The sequence below is a fragment of the Penicillium rubens genome (assembly GCF_028828025.1).
Source record: "Penicillium rubens strain IBT 27055 chromosome Unknown utg000001l_segment0_segment0, whole genome shotgun sequence".
Classification (NCBI taxonomy): domain Eukaryota; kingdom Fungi; phylum Ascomycota; class Eurotiomycetes; order Eurotiales; family Aspergillaceae; genus Penicillium; species Penicillium rubens.
This window is the reverse complement of record NW_026890599.1, coordinates 3,532,380-3,551,299: the sequence shown is the minus strand read 5'-3', so window position 1 is coordinate 3,551,299 and position 18,920 is coordinate 3,532,380. Positions and strand designations below refer to the sequence as shown.

The window sequence follows — 18,920 nt, the reverse complement described above, 5'->3', positions numbered from 1 at the left end:
GGGCTAAGCATCATAATATCCAATCAAGATCGACGCGGTGCTTTTACGCATGGCATCCATGGTAGACCACATACTACACTACACTGAAATACATTTTCTTAGAACTTAGCTGGTTGTACCAGTTGTACCACCGTTTCACCAGAGACACGCCGGAATATATCGCAACTCCAAACCAGTGGAAATAACGGTTACTTTTGGGACATACTATTGGGGCACAAATCGATATCAATACAGCCCATGAGGGCTATAAAGAAGCTCTGTCTGTAAATATTGGATTGAGCGCCATAAACCCTCAAATTATCTTCGATACGAGTTATCTGCAGCACCGCTTCTTCCCTCGTATCTTACGTCGAGCAGTGATGGATCGCCTCGCCGCTATTAGCATGCTTTGGGATGGTATGAGGAAACGGGTTATGAGGGGTGTCCCAAAGGATGAGGTTAGGAGCACACCTACGTTATATAGCAATTCGTCTAATGATAACGAAGGCTATAGTCTTCATTGATGCGCAAAGAGGCGCGGACGACCTCGTGGTGACGATTTGTCGAGGATTTTCACCGGACTACTTGTCATGGAGCGAATTTAAGTCCCTTGGATCATTTGCGACAAGCGCAGTTGTCGCTGCTGGATGGAGCTGCAGGAAGTTGGACCAGATAGCGGAATCTGTGCGCGAAGGGCTGTTTCTTGAGGAAGAATTGGATCAGCTCCGAGAACAGGCAAGGCATAAGCGTAATCGGGTTTATATTCGTCGTCCCTCAGATTAGCTATGGGCGTTTTTGAGGCTAGACGGAGATTTGGATGACCGTGGTAGCCGGAGTTAGCTATATGGGTTATTCACAGTCTGCTGGGGTACGAGAAGCACACAGTCAATATGCCCTACTATTTTTGATATTGGATGTTTTCATGGGCAGTCAAATACCCCAGGGCGAATTGTACGATGGGACATCAACATATATATATCCTTTTCCTAATCAAAACACCTAATAAAACCAGGAACAACGTGTTATTGTGGGGTATGCAGTATTCGACGTCATAGGGCTGAATGGTCACTGCCAAGTTGGAAGACCCTCAGAGAATATTTAGGCATCACAATTCTTCGGCTCCATTTGTCTTTATCAAAATCCTTTGGGCCCAGTTGACGTTCTCCAAGAAGCCTCCCAGAAGCCCCCAAGAAAGCTCGGCGGCTTAGGGCCAAGTGCTCTACGTCATCTCGTCTCGGCCATGGATGGTATATTTCACCCGTGGAACTTTTCTGGAACAATATTGAACGGCTTGGAGTTTGTCAAGTTACTTGCTGCGACCAGTTCATTTTTTGTTGTTGGGATCATTTTGGTCATTCGACAACCCCCAAGTCCCAATTGGGTTCGGTGCGAGATGCTTCCACGCAAGGTGTACAGTATGTGTCAAGGGCAGACAGTATCCTCAGAGTTAGCTCTTGATCCATCGCAGTGTCCGCATAAAGTCTTTCATAAACTGTTTGAGAGTCGCCATACGTTGCGTACATACGATGGCGCAGCAGAATCAGATGTCGACAAAGCAGAATGGGAATCATTAAATGAGCTGCAGAAGGCTCGCGCTTGCGGGAACTTTGGGATGGTGGGAACGAGTGATTTATTTCTAAAGGTGGATTAATTTGCTACATCGACATTGTGAGAGAAGAGTCTAACACATGTCCACTAGGTTTATCATGATGCCTTATGTTGCTTGGCAGAGAACCCAATGTCAGGAGTTGTATCCCCCCAGTTGCTGGGAAGCACGGGAGTTTTGCCGTTGACAATCGTCGCTCCGTTACCTGATCTCTGTCGCCATTTAGCGAATTGTATTGTGCGCGCCGAACATGAGGTCTTTTTGGGTACCAATTTCTGGATCCATTCGGACGCATCGACATTAGTGACGAATGCTATCCGGGAGCTTTCCAAACGAGCAGGAGAAAGGGGACAAAAGATAGTTATGAAAATGATTTATGATCGTGGAGATCCTCGCCAGGTGAGCGCTCTTATCCTGGTGTATATCAAATTATGATTTGTAGACATGATTCTAATGAAACACTAGGCATGGGAGAATCGATTAAGTGTCCACGAAGACCAATATGTGGGCGGGAAAGTAAAGCTACCTGCTGCGAGTGAGATCCCCAATGTCGATCTCCGAGTCATCAACTTCCACCGGCCTGTCTTTGGAACGTTCCATGCAAAATTCACCGTTATTGACCGGCGGGTGGCTCTCATACAGAGCAGTAATATTCAAGACAATGACAATCTTGAGATGCTAGCTCATATTGAGGGTCCAATCGTCGATTCCTTCTATGATTCTGCTTTGCTTTCGTGGGGAAAGGCTCCTGACCCCCCATTCCCACTTCTTGACTCTCCAGCCAGGGGTGCTCCGATACCATGCCACGAAGAAAACAATGACGGTATCCCTATTGAAAATGGAGATACAGCTCTTCCTGAGCATACTATCACCTCTCCACATTATGACATTGACTTTGAACAAGAGGCCCGGAGAGTTAACGATTGTGTTCATCCACGAGGCGACGAAACGCGCACACAGGCTGTCAGCCGTCACCTCAGTATGTGAAATGTGTGTGCACTATTTATGACAATACCTAACAATTAAACAGACACAACTATCCAGCCTAAAACGACAGGCGACGCACCAGACAGCGACCAGGATAATATGTTCAATCCTTATATGATCCTACCTCGACACGAGCCCTTGGCAATGGCATTGGTAAACAGGGAACCCTTTGGATGTAAGTCAAAACAACAAAGACAGACAGCCGAACGTAACTCTGACTCTTAATTTCTTCAAGCTCCAAACCACAGCAGCATTTATACCCCGCAAAATGCGGCGTGGCTATCCGCAATCAATCACGCCCAGCACTCAATCTTCATTCAGACACCAAACATGAACGCCGAGCCTCTGCTGGAACCCCTTCTCAACTCCGTTCGCCGCGGCGTCGTGGTATCCTGCTATCTCTGCCTTGGCTACAACGACGCAGGCGAGCTTCTCCCGTTTCAAAATGGGACCAACGAAATGATTGCGAACAGGCTATACAAGTCGCTCAAAACCGACAAAGAGAAATCCCGTCTACGGGTATATTATTATGTTGGCAAGGACCAGACTCGTCCGATTCATAATAGCTTCAAGAAGCGGAGCTGTCATATTAAGTTGATGATTGTAGATGAGCAGATTGGGATTCAAGGTAAGTCTAGAAAGCAAAACAGGAGAGAGGTATACATTGTCCAAGTACCTGACAATATCTCCAGGCAATGGAAACCTCGACACCCAGTCATTCTTCCACAGCCAGGAAGTCAATGTTCTTATCGATTCCAGGCTCGTTTGTCGTGCTTGGACTGAGTTGATCAACCGCAACCAAAATACTGCTAAATATGGCGCTGCAAGTACAAAGGATGGCTGCTGGCATGATCCCGAGACTGGCAAGACCCCAGTGGGCTCAATGGGGCCTACACGTGGTCGGTTCAGTTGGGCTAAGGGAATCATTGGCGCTGTACAGCGAGTGAGAGGTGTTGGCGGATTCTAGAAGCTGATTTGGGTATATGCTTGGGGGTGTTTCTATTTCGGGATATTCCTGTCCAGAGTGTGGATAAACAATGCTCGGATCTCATTCGGCAATGTGTATGAATGTTATATGGAAATGCCCTCTTACTGAAAGACGAACTGTTTCCTTGGCCCCGTCCTAGAGTGCACTAATCTGTATTGGGTGTAGAGAGCAGGATAATGTAAAAGTATTTGAGTTGGTGGTTGTGGATGGCGGTTAAACTCGCAGGTCAATCTAGGATGAAATGGATCGCGGAAATTGGGCATTCGGTGATCTGCCACTTAACTCGACATTTGATATGAATCATTGAAAGTGGGTTAGTCGACAACAATTTGACGCAGCGTACATTCCGACAAATACAGGCTAGTGACAATATAGAGGGAGATTGGCTATTAGTGGAAGATGGAATCTGCACTGGCTTTCTTTCTAGTTTCAGTGTTTGACTTCCTGTACTCTGCGTGATGCGAAGAATAATAATTTCACTCGTTTACTTAGGGATTCAGTCGCAAGTGTGCGACGACTTTCATGTTTTTCAATGGCAGGCCTCACTGAAGGACCTCGGATCATTCCTGGAAATCCACCGAGGACTTCTACAACACGTACCCTGCACTGAATATTGTCAAAACGATAAACTTCCGTCATCTCCCAATTTTACAAGAAGTCTCAAAATCAAGCCAAATCTCCTCTAAAACACTCATCCGCATAAATGTCTTGCCCATACGACCAACCAATAGTCGACGTAGTAGACTATGTCTACCACCACTCCCTCAACCAAGACGACGAAGCGATTTGGAAATGCGCGAGGACAGCCCTGCTGGACGCCATGGGCTGCGCCATCGAGACAGCAGCGACGAGCACTGAATGCCGAAAGCTGCTCGGTCCTGTGATCGAGAGCACAGTCGTGCCGGATGGATTCCGGGTCCCAGGAACGGAGTTGCAGGTCGATCCCGTGAAGGGGGCTTTCGATCTGGGTGTGCTCATTCGGTACTTGGATCATAATGATGCGCTTGGTGCTGCGGAGTGGGGACATCCTTCAGGTATAGTTCGTTGAGGAGAAGTGGGTAGGAACGAATCGTGCCCGTGAGACTAAAATATGGCTTGCAATGCAGATAATCTCGGCGCTATACTCCCAGTCATGGATTGGCTATCGCGAGCAAGCTTATCTGGTCAACTGGTTCATAATGGCCCGCCGTTGACGATGCAGACGCTGCTCATCGCGCTGGTTAAGGCATACGAGATACAGGGGTGTTATCAAATGCGGAATGCGTTTAACGCATATGGAATCGACCATGTGGTGCTAGTCAAATTGGCTTCTGCTGCTGTTGTTTGCTGGTTGCTTGGGATGACAGATGAACAAGCCATGGCGACTATTTCTCATGTTTGGATGGATGGTCATCCGAACCGGGTGTACCGATCCGGCACAAACACCATCCCGAGGAAAGGATGGGCAGCAGGCGATGCGGCGAGAAGAGCTGTGCAGTTGGCTCTACTGGTGCGGGACGGCCAGCCTGGTTCGCCAGGGGCGTTAAGCGCGCAGCCGTGGGGGTTTTGGCAGCGGACTTTTGGCGAGGCGGGATTTGTACTTCCACGGCCATTTGGGTCGTGGACGGTACAGAATGTGCTGTTTAAAAGTATGCCTGTAGAAGGGCATGCGATCTCGGCTGTGGAGGCGGCTGTACTGCAAGCGCGTCGATTTCGACAGAAGGGGCTGTCGGATCCACTCAAACAGATCCAGCGAATAGATTTGCGAACGACTGCTGCTGCGTTTTTGATCATCAACAAACATGGGCCGCTGCGCAATGCTGCTGACCGTGACCACTGCATTCAGTATGTGGTCGCCTTGGCTTTCTTGAAGGGTAGTCCACCAGAGGCTGTGGACTATCTAGACAAAAGCCCTTGGGCGAATAGTGTTGAGCTTGCAACTCTGCGAGAAAGGATCGTGGTGCAGTCAGACCATAAGCTCACAGAGGACTACTTGGATCTGGACAAGAAGAGTATTGGTGCGGGCTTGACGGTTCATCTCGCAGATGGTTCCGCGTTGCCTCAGATATTGATTGAGTATCCCGTAGGACATGCGCGGAACCCCAAAACACCAGCTGCGGTACAAGAGAAGTTCTTCCAAAACATGGGGCTTATGTTCTCTGCGACAGAGATCGGTCGGATATTGGGTGCTGTTCAAAATCCAGATACTCTGATCTCGGATTTCATAGATCTGTTTCTCCAGCCATCGGCCAAGGCAAGGTTCTAGGAGGCAAATCTATCTGCAGACATCATAAGCTTGGTTAAGAAGGATGGTCTTGTTCAGGGTATCTAGTGCTGTCGTTCCGTTTCTTCTCTCAATCGATTCTCCCTACTCCCCGCAGTGTCAAATAGACATCTGTCCCCCATCCCCATAGACTTTGTACCGCAATGCTTCCACCAAAGTACTCAGCGTAGGCTCGACTAAGAGGCAGTCCGTAACCAAGACCTGCAATACTGCTGAGGTGGCCACCGCTGGCAGAGATGGTGTTCAAGGCATCCATGTTGCCATTCTCCGAGCCCTCAAAGTCCATATCGGAGAAAGTCGTAAAGCTGTATGACCAGATCTGTGGCAGAACCTCAGGCGGAATACCACCACCACGGTCACGGATACGGATGGTGATACTCTGAGATGACGGAGCCGAGTACCCAATGGTTTCATTCCCATTGGCGCTCGAAAGCTCTGAATCAAGTTCAAAGCCAGTATCAGTATCACCGGGGATCGGCGGCTCATTTCCGGGCACATCTGGAGCAGCAGCGATGGTCACCTCGATAGGCTCACGCTCGTTTCCATTTTCAATAGTTGCCCGGAATGCGTTCTTCAACAGCTCCGTGATAATGTACTCCACGTGTACAGGGACATGTGCGAAAGAGGCCTCAGGCTCACCTCCGATTTTCAAACGCGGTCGCACTCCGTACTTGAGCTCACAAATTTCTCCAACGAAATCCTCGCATAGCCGGATGATGCGCGCCGGCTGCAAAGCTGTATCAATGACGCCTATATAGTTGGAAGGAATCGAGTTCTTGGGCGCAGGTTCATCAGCGCCATCGAATGTTTTATCGCTGATGGGCTGAGAGGCATAATGAAGAGCTAGATGCTGCTCCGCGATCAAGCGCGTACCGATACGCGCACGTAGATGCGTGTCCAAGAAGCTCGTTACGTCGGCCGGACTGACATATTTCCTGCACTCCAGAAACCCACGTGCAAGGACGGGAATTGTATTCGTATGCGTTTGTACGAGGTCCGCCAGTACATCCCCAAACTGTTTCTCTTCTTCGAGAGTTGTGATGCGGCGCTGTTGATATGGGAGGAGGGTCGATAGCGAATGGAGGTAATTGTGGTAAATTTTAGAGACGTGAGGGTTTGAGACGACGATGAAAGGGAGGTTTCGTAATGCTTGAATTCGAGAAGCTAGTCGGGCGGGGAGGAGGGAGAGTGTGAAGTTGGCCGAGGCTAATAGAGCCTCTCTGTTCAATGGCGGGCGGCCGTGTCTGAGAGATGGACATCAATTTAGCACACTTTGATTCAGTTTCGGTGCAAGCTATATATCTAAGACTGACTTTAGTAGGTCTGCAAGTGTCAAAGGCCGACGGGGACTCGCAGCCAGCTGCGCAACATTGTCTTTGGCGACATCAAATGGGTGACCAGCCCAGTTTTGACCCTGCGAGGAATATTGACGGAAAATGCGAGGTCGCCTAATTGGAAGGGCCCGATAGCTAGGCCGAGAAGGCATTGCTCTAGGTATTGATGTTGCCATTGTGAACTGTAGCCATGAAATGGGGAAAGATAAGTGGGAGTTCACAGTGAAACCCCCGGGGCGGAAGATCTGCATCGGCGCGGATATCATCGGTCCAAATACTGTAGATCAACAAGTATCAAACCTCTTAAAGATTGCTATTTTATCTACTCTCGGATGTTGCACAGGGCTCACTCAAGTTTTATTCCATACACACTGTGTACATAACACAACCTGATAGTTGGGTCCAGGAAAATTGCTCTATATGAATGCCTGTACCTCTTTGGCAAAGGTAAGAAGGTAAGTACTCGTAAGATGTACATGGCATCGCGGATGAGAGCAGGTCGCATAATTGGTATCACGTCATCGCTGAAGTAAAACAAAAAGAAAAGAAAAAGAACCCTCGGGTATCCAGCTGTCGTGTTTCCATTCGGTCATAAAGCAGAAGACGCACGGCGACTGCAGCCTCCAGCCCAAGCCATGCTGACTAGGGGCAACTACTTAGTATTCATGGCGCCATCTTGCTCAACATGGACATGTTCGGTAGATTCGAAGATTTGGACGGTATCATCGGGGAACTCGACACTAGTGTTCATCCATATATCAGCATGCACCTCGATGGCATTGATCGAACTAGCAGCACATACGTGAAGCCTTTGATGATGCTGTATTCATGTCTGATTATGCCGCCCTTCTCCTTGGCTGTTTCCCTGGCCCTGAGAAGATATGTAAGTATTGAAGGTATTTCCGATAATGGTCATGCGACACACTTATCCAGCGCCTCGACGGGAGCGCCGGCCTTGAGAGTGATCTAGGGATATGTTAGTCGGGATATTTTTATTTTGTTTTGGAGGATCAAGCTGAACCGACGTTGTAAAGAGGCATAATGTGAGTTGGCGAATCAAAGTGAAGTGGGAAGCAAGAAGGAAACGGGAGAAAAAGAAAGAATTTATAGAAGAGGTGAAGAGGTGAGGGGAAGGCGACACTTTATTTTGAAGGTGCCTTGAAGCAGGTACCTTCCAATCGCTTCACTTCCTCTTTCTCCTCCACTTCACCTCTTTTCTTCATGCAACATTATTATGTCTGGGTACCTAGGTACTCCCGTGCTACTTGAGGTCGTGATCTATTGGTCTTACATGTCTGACATGGCTTCTACAGTGAACTCACTCTCTGAAAGCAGGATGCCTATCGCATCCCTTGCGGAAATGTCTCTATAATTTCCCGTATTGTTTTAATCTCGCCTACGTATTTTGTAAAAAGGGGGGGAAATCGCCGTCGATGTAACAATGAGAGGGGATGACATCATATATAACGAAACGCGGGGCAATACCTAGGTATGTCTTGCATATCTTCAATAGACGACGACCCTATAATTTTACTTCAAGGTGATTACCCTAGAGTCCAACGTAACCATCCTCTTCACGGGGAGGCATCTTCATCCCATGCATTCCCTTGTACTTGGGGCTTTCTGGAGCCTTCCATCCCTCCAGGACCTTGGCATCTGCCAGTTGATATACCTCCACACCCAACGGACGACAAGTGGCTCCCATATCACCTTCCTTATCATCCCAACCCCAATTAGACAAATCACCTGAGATTATCATTAGCATGGAAATAAGACATTTGGGTACCTTGGAGGTGCCATACCACCAGGACACGCAGATAGCGCACAGAGAACATCCACTTCTGCAAAGAACTCAAAATACTCGCCCGCCTTTGCAGGGGAGGTCTCCATGAAGTACTTTCCATCCTCATCCAACCCCGTCACCTGAAACACATTCAAGACATCATGGACATCCAGCTCCGTCAGTCCATAAGGGACGACAGAACGAGTCAGGTTAGAATGACAGTGGAAGTCAAAGGTCTCTCCGCCCATGAGCAAGTTCACGTAAGGATCGCACCGAGTGCCCATCAAGTCATGCACCCGCCCTCCAAACTGCGTAGTCCCGAAACTGACCTCCGGGTTGCGCTTTCCATCTGGCCCAAGCCCGTCATGCAGCTGCCCGCCGCCCAACGAGTCACCCGTGATTGTTACGAGGGGCCGCAGGTACGGCAGGTTCGACCACAACCGATCACCCACTGAGACATGGGAGGCGTGAATCTGTCGGGTACGCGCAGCCCACATTCGTTCTCGGGGGTTATTTGCGTTCCAGATGTTCAGGTCACCCACCTGGGGTCCCTTCGGTGTGGTCAGGCGGCAGATGTGGCCGGCGGGAACAATCCACGCTTGGGCGGAACATGGTCTGATAGTGAATGATTCCTTCGGGATCCGTGCAGAGGGACTGGAGGCGGTTTCGGAGATTGAGCGGTACAACTGCGACGTTGCGTGAACCCCGGAATCGGGTGGTGCCGTGTAAGCCGGGGGTGGCCGACGTGCAGACATTATATGGGGTTTGCGGGTTATATCTGGATGTTACAGAAGGGTCTAGTAGATAGGGAGTGAGGTCGGATTGATAGAATCCAGGAGACAGATACAGAGTAGGTTTATAGCCATGGATAATCGGGGGCTTCCCGATTGCAACGGCTTCTGCCCCGCATACGATAGCCGCGGAGGGATCCTCCGATTTCTAAATGAGTCCACCTGGGCAGTGCGATATGAGATAGCGCTATCGCACGAAACGATCATGCCATAGACTCAGGGAAATCTCCTCATGGCTCGGAGAGCCAAGTTGCTGTCAGTATTTTTGTCAGGCGGTCCATATCCAAGCAAAGTGCTAGCAAAAGTAGATGCGCCCAATTCGACACCGTACAGTATGCTTATGAATGCATTTTCCATATAGAGAAATAAATAATCTGATCGTGCTTGATATTTGGTTACGTAGCTTCTAGCAATGGTACTCCATGCAGTCATTAAAGGGTCAAGGGTGCAAGTGGTTCATCTCCCGTGAGCCCTTTTTCTTTCAGAAGAGCAGCCCGGTCTTCCAGAAATGCTTTGTATGCTGCTTTCGGGACAGTCTTATCTTCGTCCTCCCATAATTCGTATCCAACCTCCTCCCAAACTTGAAGCTGACGAGTGAAATTCGCGCTCGGTTTGATTCTTTGCTTTGATTGAACGAAGCGCAAGACGTCTGCTTGCTGAATTTTGAGCTTGCGCATGAGATAGGCGATGATTATCGTCGGCGAGCGCGATATCCCAAGGTCGCAATGAATCAATATCGCCTCCGAAGATTCACCTTGTGACTTGTCATTCGTGTCCTGTTTGTGCTCATCGGGCAAGCGGAGCAATGAGGAAAGAGGCGGGGATGCTATTTGATCGATGAAATCGCAGATATCGCTCATATAAACAAGGAGGTCTTGCGTTGACGAATCTGCGCACTGAATCCATTTGTGACGATGCTCTGGGACGCCTGCATTTCTTGTAGTGGAATTCCACCATACCCATCGAGCATTAGTTAGAGAGACGATTGCGTTTATATGGTTCCCTTGAAGCATTTCCCGTTTATGCGATGCCTGGGCATTTCCAAGGAAGAGACCAGGGACAATCTGCCTCATCCGAGCCTTGTATGCCATACTTCTTCCTCCTTTCAGTCTTGAGGTTTTCTGCTGCATTTTCATCCATGGTGCTATTTTGTGTTCTTCTCCAGCCTTCGAGTCGGTCGGTAATAGCTGCTGACTGGGCATTGCTTGTAAGGTAAATGTAGATGGGTACCTCCCTAGTTGTGTCCAATCCTAACGAACATTGAATCCATGGATGGATCTCCGGGCCAGGCCGGTGGAGAAGGAATGCTGCCTCAGGCCAGAATGAAAGAAACTGTGATGCCTTAGGCCATAAGTCTTCCTGACTAAAGTTTATCTACTCCGCTTTGGCAGAAAAATAATTACTGCTAATTTTTTGGCCGTCGTCGGGGACAGTCCTCTACTTGATTGCGCTTGCCTTTCCTGTCTCTAATAAAAGGAGTTGATCTGTCGAGGTATTATACCTCTTTACAGATATCATGGAGCAGCAGGCGAACAGGGCGCATCGCCCTGCGAAAGAGAAGAAGAAATTTGAGGGTACAGCGAACCCGCTCCAATGCAACTGCAAACTTTCTGCTTTCGAGCCCATGCTAATAATGATTTTTTCTTTGCAGGTGCTAATCCAAAAGCATTCGTTACCTCCAGGCCTGGAAAGCTCAATAAGCAGGCTGCGCGATCGCATGATGTATGTATATGAAACTTTCCTGCTGGCCAAATCGATGCTGACCCAAACTTCCCCTCCAGGTCAAGGAAAAGAGACTCCATGTCCCCCTCGTGGATCGTATGCCCGAGGAGGCCCCGCCAGTCGTTGTCGCGATCGTTGGACCCCCGGGAGTTGGTAAGACAACTCTGCTCAAATCTCTGATCCGCCGCTACACCAAGCAGACCCTCAGCTCGCCGCAAGGCCCATTGACCGTTGTGACGACTAAGCGCAAGCGTCTCACCTTCCTCGAATGCCCATCCGACTCTCTTGCAGCTGCGATCGATGTTTCTAAGATCGCAGACATTGTTCTTCTCATGATTGACGGAAACTTTGGATTCGAGATGGAGACCATGGAGTTTTTGAATGCGTTATCGACGGCCGGTATGCCGGGTAACGTCTTTGGTATCCTTACCCATCTTGACCAATTCAAGAAACAGAGCACGTTGAAGGACGCGAAGAAGCGCCTGAAGCACCGTTTCTGGAGTGAGCTATACGCCGGCGCAAAGCTCTTTTACTTGTCTGGTGTTATCAACGGCCGTTACCCCGATCGCGAAGTGCACAACCTTTCGAGATTCTTGTCCGTTATGAAGAATCCCCGTCCGCTCGTGTGGCGCAACTCCCACCCTTACGCACTTGCAGATCGCTTCTTGGACATTACCCCGCCTACTCAGATCGAGGAAAACTCGAAGTGTGATCGCACAGTCGCGCTCTACGGCTACTTGCGCGGCACCAACTTCCCGTCCCATGGTGCCCGAGTTCATGTTCCTGGTGTTGGTGATCTAACCGTTGCCAATATTGAAGGCTTGCCCGATCCATGCCCAACTCCGTATATGGACCAGCAGATCGCCAAGGCAACAGGAAAGTCGAACAGGCGCAAGCTTGGCGAGCACCAGAAGCTGCTTTTCGCTCCCATGTCTGATGTTGGTGGAGTCCTGGTCGACAAGGATGCGGTTTACATTGATGTCAAAACAAATACCTTTGACCGAGACTCAGACGAGGATTCGGGCGATGAGGAACGCCGAGGTCTTGGAGAACACCTTGTTGTTGGCCTTCAAGGCGAGCGGAAGATGTTAGGTGAGGCTGATCAGGGTGTTCGTCTTTTCCGTGGCGGCGAGGCCCTCGATAACGCGGAGGACGACGAGACCGGCCGGAAAGACCGACGCCGCGCCCGCGTTGCCGTGCCCGAACAAGACGACATAGATATCCCCGAAGGATCCGATAGTGAAGAGGAGGCCGATGAAGATATGGACGAGGATGATGTGACAGACGATGAAGGCGAACTCGACATGTCTGCACCTGCAGACTTTGAAGCCCGCTTTAAGGCCAAACAGAACGGAAATGCTGACGCAGAGGAAGACATGGCTTTCGCTGACAGTGATTCTGACCTTGGTTCCATCTCTTCCGTCTCAGACCAGGAACTCGAGAGCGGTGATGAAGACGAGGATGAGGATGAGGATGATGAAGAAGATGAGGAGGGCAATGTTCGATGGAAGGAGAATATGCTCGCCAATGCCAAGTCTCTTCACGGAAAGCGCCCTCCTTTCCGAGTCACCGACCTGTCCAGAATGATGTACGACGAGTCGATCACTCCACTTGATGTCGTGAAGACATGGCGCGGTGAAGATTCCGACGACGATGAGGACGAGGAAGATAAAGCCGCTGATGACGAAGGCGAGGATTTCTTCAAGAAAACAAACAACGAGAAAGAAGACCAAGCCGACTTCCGGGCCGTTCCAGAGTACGACTACGATGAGCTGGAGCGGAAGTGGCGGGACGAGGAATTGCTCGAATTAATCAAACTCCGCTTCATCACTGGCAAACTGTCCGGTGGTGCCTCGGATGACGAGGATGGTGATATGGACGAGGATGACGAAGATGAAGATGAGGGCGACGGTGATTATGAAGATTTGGAATCTGGTGAAGTTTTCAACGGTATCAAGGAAGATGGGGATGAAGATGAGGACGAGGAAGGTGACGATGAACCCGAAACGGCTGCCGACCTGGAAGCTGAGCGTGAGCGAAACGCGAAAAAGAAAGAAGAATTGAAGCTACGTTTCGAAGAAGAGGACCGCGAAGGTTTCGGAAAGGTTCAGGACGGGACGCATGATGGTATTGATGGCGAGTTTGGCGAAGACGATTGGTACGATCTTCAGAAAGCCAAGCTGCAAAAGCAGGCAGATATCAACCGCGCCGAATTTGATGCACTCGACCCCGCCTCGCGCGCCCGGGCCGAAGGTTACAAGGCCGGCACCTACGCGCGTATCGTCCTCGAAAACGTACCTTACGAGTTTGTCTCCAAGTTCAACCCTCGCTTCCCTGTCATCGTTGGTGGTCTCGCACCTACCGAGGACCGATTCGGCTACGTGCAGATCCGGATCAAGAGACATCGCTGGCACAAGAAGATTCTCAAGAGCAACGACCCGTTGATCTTCTCACTTGGCTGGCGTCGCTTCCAGACCATGCCTATCTACAGCACCTCCGACAGTCGGACGCGAAACCGTATGCTTAAGTACACACCTGAGCATATGCACTGCTTCGCCACATTCTATGGTCCTCTTGTCGCCCCCAACACTGGTTTCTGCTGTGTGAACTCGTTCTCGAACAAGAACCCCGGTTTCCGCATTGCGGCCACTGGTGTTGTTCAGAGCGTGGACGAGCACACAGAGATTGTCAAGAAGCTCAAGCTCACCGGTTACCCCTACAAGATCTTCAAGAACACCGCCTTCATCAAGGATATGTTCACCTCTTCGCTGGAAATTGCCAAGTTCGAAGGTGCATCCATCAAGACTGTCTCTGGTATTCGCGGTCAGATCAAGCGTGCGCTATCCAAACCCGATGGCTGTTTCCGTGCTACATTCGAGGACAAGATCTTGATGAGTGATATTGCCTTCCTGCGCGCTTGGTACCCTATCAAGCCCCACCGCTACTACAATCCCGTGACCAACTTGTTAGACCAAGTTGAGGGCGAGAAGGGCGATAGTGGATGGCAAGGCATGCGCCTGACCGGCGAGGTCCGACACGCTCAGGGCATCGCCACTCCCAAACTCAAAGACTCAGCTTACAAGCCCATCGAAAGACAAGCTCGTCACTTCAACCCGCTCCGTGTGCCAAGACAGCTGGCTGCCGAGCTCCCCTTCAAGTCGCAGATCACCAAGATGAGAGGCCACAAGGACCAGACCTACATGCAGAAGCGTGCCGTTGTCCTCGGAGGCGAGGAAAAGAAAGCTCGCGACCTCATGCAGAAGCTCACTACCATGCGCAACGAGAAGCAGGCCAAGCGATCCGCCAAGCAGGAGGAGCGCCGCAAGGTCTACCGCGCTAAGGTGGCTGATAGTCTGGAGAAGAAGGCCGAGCGCGAGAAGAGAGAGCGCAACGATTACTGGCGCAAGGAGGGCAAGAAGCGCAAGAACCCGGACGAAGACTCCGGTGGCCGTGGACGCGGCAAGAAGCGCAAGTGATCTATTCTTTGTTCTTGAACATGTCTTAATCTTCTTGGGTCTTTTGCATAGATGGCGTTTGGACCCAAAACTTGTACCTACATTATGTTGGATGTTTATTTATATCAAAACTATTTTATGACTCCACTACTGTTTGCCCGGCCTTTCTACTTGTTGCCTCCTCCCACGCCGTATATACTATACTTCTTTCTATCCCATTGGCCAGACTACTTCTCGCTGCCGGTTGGTCTCCGGTGTTAGAAGTAGAATATCTGGCTGACATCAAAGTTGGAGTATCTGAAGCACCCGACAGATCCCATAGCAGGAAAGTTCCAAACAAGCCTAGAATTTGAAGGTTCATACTACTGGATGTGGTTTAGTAGTTGAGGAACCGACCCTCTTTCCCATTGCCCCGACACCATAAGGGGTAATGCAACCCTAACTCGCAAAGCTTCATACTCCATCCAGGGCGAATTCCATAACAAGCTTAGTAGCACTTGTAGTCCTGTCTATATTATCCTCGCGGATTCCCACTGGCCTTGAATTCCAACTCTCGAACTACATCTACCTTTCATCAAGCTCAATCACAGCATTCTTCATTCACCAATAAAACATCTTTCCCACGCATCAAATAACTATTAGAAAGACATGGCTCCTATCTCAGGCCTTGTCAACGACAACATGCTCTCTCCTCGGGCTGACAAGCAATACGTGGTTGACATGGAGAAGGAGCTCTCCATCACCAAAATGCTCCTCGGGTTCATGGGGGCCGCCTGGCTCTTGCTCTTGGGGTGTACCCTGTAAGTCCATAATTCCATAATCTATACAATATAATTAAAAAAAAGAGAGAGAGATACTGATAGATCTATTAGCTACACCTCGCTGAGGCCCAAGTATGAGGAAAGATGGAAACCCAAGCTTAAGCCCAAGCTTCGGGACTGCAAGGAGAAGTATGAGGGCTGGAAGAAGAAGATGGCCTGGCATGCCAAAGAACCAAGTAAGTTGATCCTCTCAGCACAATGCACTTGTCCTTGATGCTAACGTCCCCTCTAGAGGCGCCAGAGCCAGCTCATGTGGCTCGCCATATTTCTCAGGCTCCGGATGTCAAGCAGATCACTCGTGATCTGAGTCCGGAGTATATGAAGATGTCGACGGCGGCCATCGCCTAAGGGAGGAGGAGTATGTGTGGCTCGGTGCTGGTAGAGGTATTAAAGGCCTGCCAGACTGATGTCTGAATTTCGATACGGAGTACGGAGGGAAGGAGTTCTTTTTGTTCCTTTCTTTTGGATTTGGTTTTGCATTCTCTCAGCTTTATACTTACTTTCCGCTGAGTTGGTTGTTACACTCCTGTTGACTTGTCTGTCGTCATTGGAGTCACTATTTCGGAGTATATTTCCCACTCCATGATGTTGTATATTATATCATTAATGAGAACTGAGAACTTCCTGTTTGCATTTCCTATATGTCTTCTTCATTTGTATATCATAGTCTCGTAAAATGTTCTTGTAGTCGTTAGTATACTCCGAAGTATAGCCCATCGAACAAGCCCACCAAGCCCACGTACAACCATCTTCAACTGTTTCCATCTCTAATTGACTGTATACTGATGATTTGGAAATAAAATCCTTTTCTACAGAAACTCATTGAAGATGAAATTGGTCTAGCACCATCCACGTGACCGCGCCTCTCACGCGCGTTCCAAGAGCGGCGACCCTTCCCTCTACCCGTGGACCAACTACTCAACGGGATTTCTTTTGGTGCTAGCATACTGTGGCGCATCTATATTCAAAATTAGTTCTTACTGCTCGCATTCCTTCATTCAAACCCCTGGCCGTTCGGGATCAGAATCACGGAGAAACCCATTTGCCGCTGCTGTTGAGACCCTTGCGCGCGTGCTGGTCGATCGCCACTCGATCGGGCAGATGCTTCTGGTTCCCACGGTGCTCCCACGCGTCTTATTGAGATCTCGACTGTTAGTTGCATCCAAATCACTTGGTATCTTCCCGGTCCCAACCCTCGATGCGGTGACTTCGCGGGACAGGACATGCGTGTTGAGATTGTGCGGCCGCGTAAACCCGCGATTGGAGTTCGGTCGCGCGTATTTGCCGATTGTCGCTATCCCTGCATCATTTAGTCTTCCACACCCCACACCTGATCATGAATGACGGTCGCAATGCAGTGCCTGATCGCGGGGTGCTCCATGCGGAGGCTAGTGCGAACACCCACTCTATGAACAACGCGACGTCTCCCGTGCCTCACAAACCAATGCCTTTGGCCAAGGCCCAAACCACACAATTGCCGCAACCATTGTCACTACAAATAGATGGCTTGAACGCCGTTACTCTCGCTCACGGCGAGGGTAACCCGAACCCAGCCTATATCGAATCATCGGAGCGCGGCAGCGATACATCGGGCGATGGCCGGCGTCTAGACCTTTCCGCTAGCACCGTCACAGAGTCTCTTTCCAGCATTCCTTCATCGTCGACCAATGGTAATAACAGCCAGTCGACAGAGTTCAGTAACTCTCATACATTGAATGGACATACATCGATGCCGTGGGACCAAGAGTTGTTGGAATCCCAACTCGTCCCACCCATGCAGCCGGTAAATGGAGGTGCCTCAATAGATCGATGGCAGCCCTCATTATCGCCGATCAAAGCCGGCAATGTTTCAACATCACCGCCGTCATCGCCAAAACATTTGCGCACGTGGTCAAACTTTGATGCTCGCTTGGCCCCAGGCCAGAAACGGACAGCAGCCGGCGACTTCAAAACCACGTTAGATCCTCCAGCTCACAATGCCGACGCGAGTGGAGCTGCACGACGACGTTCAAAGAGTACGGGCTCGTCAGCTTATGGTAGTAGGATTGCACAGGTAACACGCTCCCTCGCCCAGTCAAGAGTCTGTAGCTCATTTATATTATTCAGTTGTCGGTCCATATCCGTACACGTCTATCATACGCAGCCGCCAAAATAGAACAGGCTCGTCAGTCGCGTGAAGCTACCTCTCAAACCGCATTGCGAACACCCAACAGCACATCACCATCGAGCACGCCGGCACCAAGTGATATCGCATCATTACCAGCAGGAAACTCCACGCCTTTTTCACAAGACTCACGAACTTCCTCCAACGGGATTTCCCAGCATGCCCCGGGCCACAACCGCTCGCGATCATCATTCTCATCTAACCAATTCCTTCCAATTCCCAAGCTAGCACCCCCTGTGGATATCGTCTCATCAAATGGTCATAACCAGCGTCGTCGACCGAACCCTAATGCAATCTCCAAATCATCAAATCACAGCCCTATTTCCCGTCACCGGCGCCACCATTCATACCAAGAAAACGGACTCGCCCGACCATTCAACGGACAAGCAGCCCTAGGGCCAGAGACGCCTTCGCTTTCATCTTCTCACACATATGCCCCAACGTCCACACCGAACGGGTTCTACAGACCCCGTACCCACTCCCAAAACACACCGATGGAACAAGACGCCATCGAAACCCTGATGTTCATGTCCAGCCCCGAGAACTCGGGGTATCGTTTCAGTCCCCGCCCGCTGCAGCCAGCGAGCACACAAAGCAGCCTGAACGAGTCGATCAACACATCCAGCAATGGAGCTTACCACGACAGAAGCCAGGGCTCCCAAAGCTCCGAATCCCACAATGGTCGTGAACTCCGAGGAAAACCAGGACTAGAAGCTCATGCCGGTGATGATATCGATCGTCTTTTGGATCAAATGGATAGTGACAGCGAGGATGAGGATCGGTATGCATCGTATCGTCCAGGGATTAACGGTGCACATCCATTTAGAGGGAACCAGCACCCGAGGTAATTGCATTGTCTTCTTAAATTCCCGAATTTTGCATGGGACACATGGTGGAATCATGTCATATGCATCGCTTTAGCATTGCTCTTTTTAAATAAGGAATTGCTGGCATGGCCAAGCTCAAATCATAGGAAGCGTACAATTGTACGACCTTAATTCATTCACTGTGATGAAAATTCAGACCA

General features: G+C 49.9%; 10 protein-coding genes across 10 annotated transcripts; 6 read left to right on the top strand and 4 right to left on the bottom strand.

The window, feature by feature from the left end:
• Nucleotides 1–359: 359 nt before the first annotated feature.
• N7525_001395 (uncharacterized protein) lies at nt 360–762 on the top strand (the record flags this gene model as incomplete). Its single annotated transcript, XM_061211876.1, has 2 exons — nt 360–437; nt 487–762. 2 exons carry the CDS (start codon nt 360–362, stop codon nt 760–762), a joined length of 354 nt encoding a protein of 117 aa, XP_061071102.1.
• A 457-nt stretch (nt 763–1,219) lies between these two features.
• Nucleotides 1,220–3,539, top strand: N7525_001394 (IQ calmodulin-binding motif protein; the record flags this gene model as incomplete). The annotated part of the gene is made up of 6 exons (XM_061211875.1): nt 1,220–1,621; nt 1,679–1,984; nt 2,051–2,564; nt 2,616–2,747; nt 2,808–3,200; nt 3,265–3,539. 6 exons carry the CDS (start codon nt 1,220–1,222, stop codon nt 3,537–3,539), a joined length of 2,022 nt encoding a protein of 673 aa, XP_061071101.1.
• Nucleotides 3,540–4,263: 724 nt separating this feature from the next.
• Nucleotides 4,264–5,805, top strand: N7525_001393 (putative 2-methylcitrate dehydratase (PrpD); the record flags this gene model as incomplete). The annotated part of the gene is made up of 2 exons (XM_002557963.1): nt 4,264–4,594; nt 4,667–5,805. The coding sequence occupies 2 exons, from the start codon at nt 4,264–4,266 to the stop codon at nt 5,803–5,805; spliced, it is 1,470 nt and encodes a 489-aa protein (XP_002558009.1).
• Nucleotides 5,806–5,893: 88 nt separating this feature from the next.
• On the bottom strand, nt 5,894–7,423 carry N7525_001392 (alpha-ketoacid dehydrogenase kinase family protein; the record flags this gene model as incomplete). Its single annotated transcript, XM_002557964.2, has 2 exons — nt 5,894–7,067; nt 7,137–7,423. 2 exons carry the CDS (start codon nt 7,421–7,423, stop codon nt 5,894–5,896), a joined length of 1,461 nt encoding a protein of 486 aa, XP_002558010.2.
• A 386-nt stretch (nt 7,424–7,809) lies between these two features.
• Nucleotides 7,810–8,197, bottom strand: N7525_001391 (uncharacterized protein; the record flags this gene model as incomplete). Its single annotated transcript, XM_061211874.1, has 4 exons — nt 7,810–7,897; nt 7,960–8,028; nt 8,083–8,123; nt 8,183–8,197. The coding sequence occupies 4 exons, from the start codon at nt 8,195–8,197 to the stop codon at nt 7,810–7,812; spliced, it is 213 nt and encodes a 70-aa protein (XP_061071100.1).
• A 509-nt stretch (nt 8,198–8,706) lies between these two features.
• Nucleotides 8,707–9,695, bottom strand: N7525_001390 (urea carboxylase-associated family protein; the record flags this gene model as incomplete). The annotated part of the gene is made up of 2 exons (XM_061211873.1): nt 8,707–8,903; nt 8,960–9,695. 2 exons carry the CDS (start codon nt 9,693–9,695, stop codon nt 8,707–8,709), a joined length of 933 nt encoding a protein of 310 aa, XP_061071099.1.
• A 467-nt stretch (nt 9,696–10,162) lies between these two features.
• Nucleotides 10,163–10,822, bottom strand: N7525_001389 (uncharacterized protein; the record flags this gene model as incomplete). Its single annotated transcript, XM_002557966.2, has 1 exon — nt 10,163–10,822. One exon carries the CDS (start codon nt 10,820–10,822, stop codon nt 10,163–10,165), a length of 660 nt encoding a protein of 219 aa, XP_002558012.2.
• A 425-nt stretch (nt 10,823–11,247) lies between these two features.
• N7525_001388 (GTPase BMS1) lies at nt 11,248–14,929 on the top strand (the record flags this gene model as incomplete). Its single annotated transcript, XM_002557967.1, has 3 exons — nt 11,248–11,305; nt 11,383–11,453; nt 11,513–14,929. 3 exons carry the CDS (start codon nt 11,248–11,250, stop codon nt 14,927–14,929), a joined length of 3,546 nt encoding a protein of 1,181 aa, XP_002558013.1.
• A 627-nt stretch (nt 14,930–15,556) lies between these two features.
• N7525_001387 (uncharacterized protein) lies at nt 15,557–16,077 on the top strand (the record flags this gene model as incomplete). Its single annotated transcript, XM_061211872.1, has 3 exons — nt 15,557–15,708; nt 15,781–15,905; nt 15,962–16,077. The coding sequence occupies 3 exons, from the start codon at nt 15,557–15,559 to the stop codon at nt 16,075–16,077; spliced, it is 393 nt and encodes a 130-aa protein (XP_061071098.1).
• Nucleotides 16,078–17,065: 988 nt separating this feature from the next.
• Nucleotides 17,066–18,741, top strand: N7525_001386 (uncharacterized protein; the record flags this gene model as incomplete). Its single annotated transcript, XM_002557968.1, has 2 exons — nt 17,066–17,782; nt 17,836–18,741. 2 exons carry the CDS (start codon nt 17,066–17,068, stop codon nt 18,739–18,741), a joined length of 1,623 nt encoding a protein of 540 aa, XP_002558014.1.
• Nucleotides 18,742–18,920: the final 179 nt, after the last annotated feature.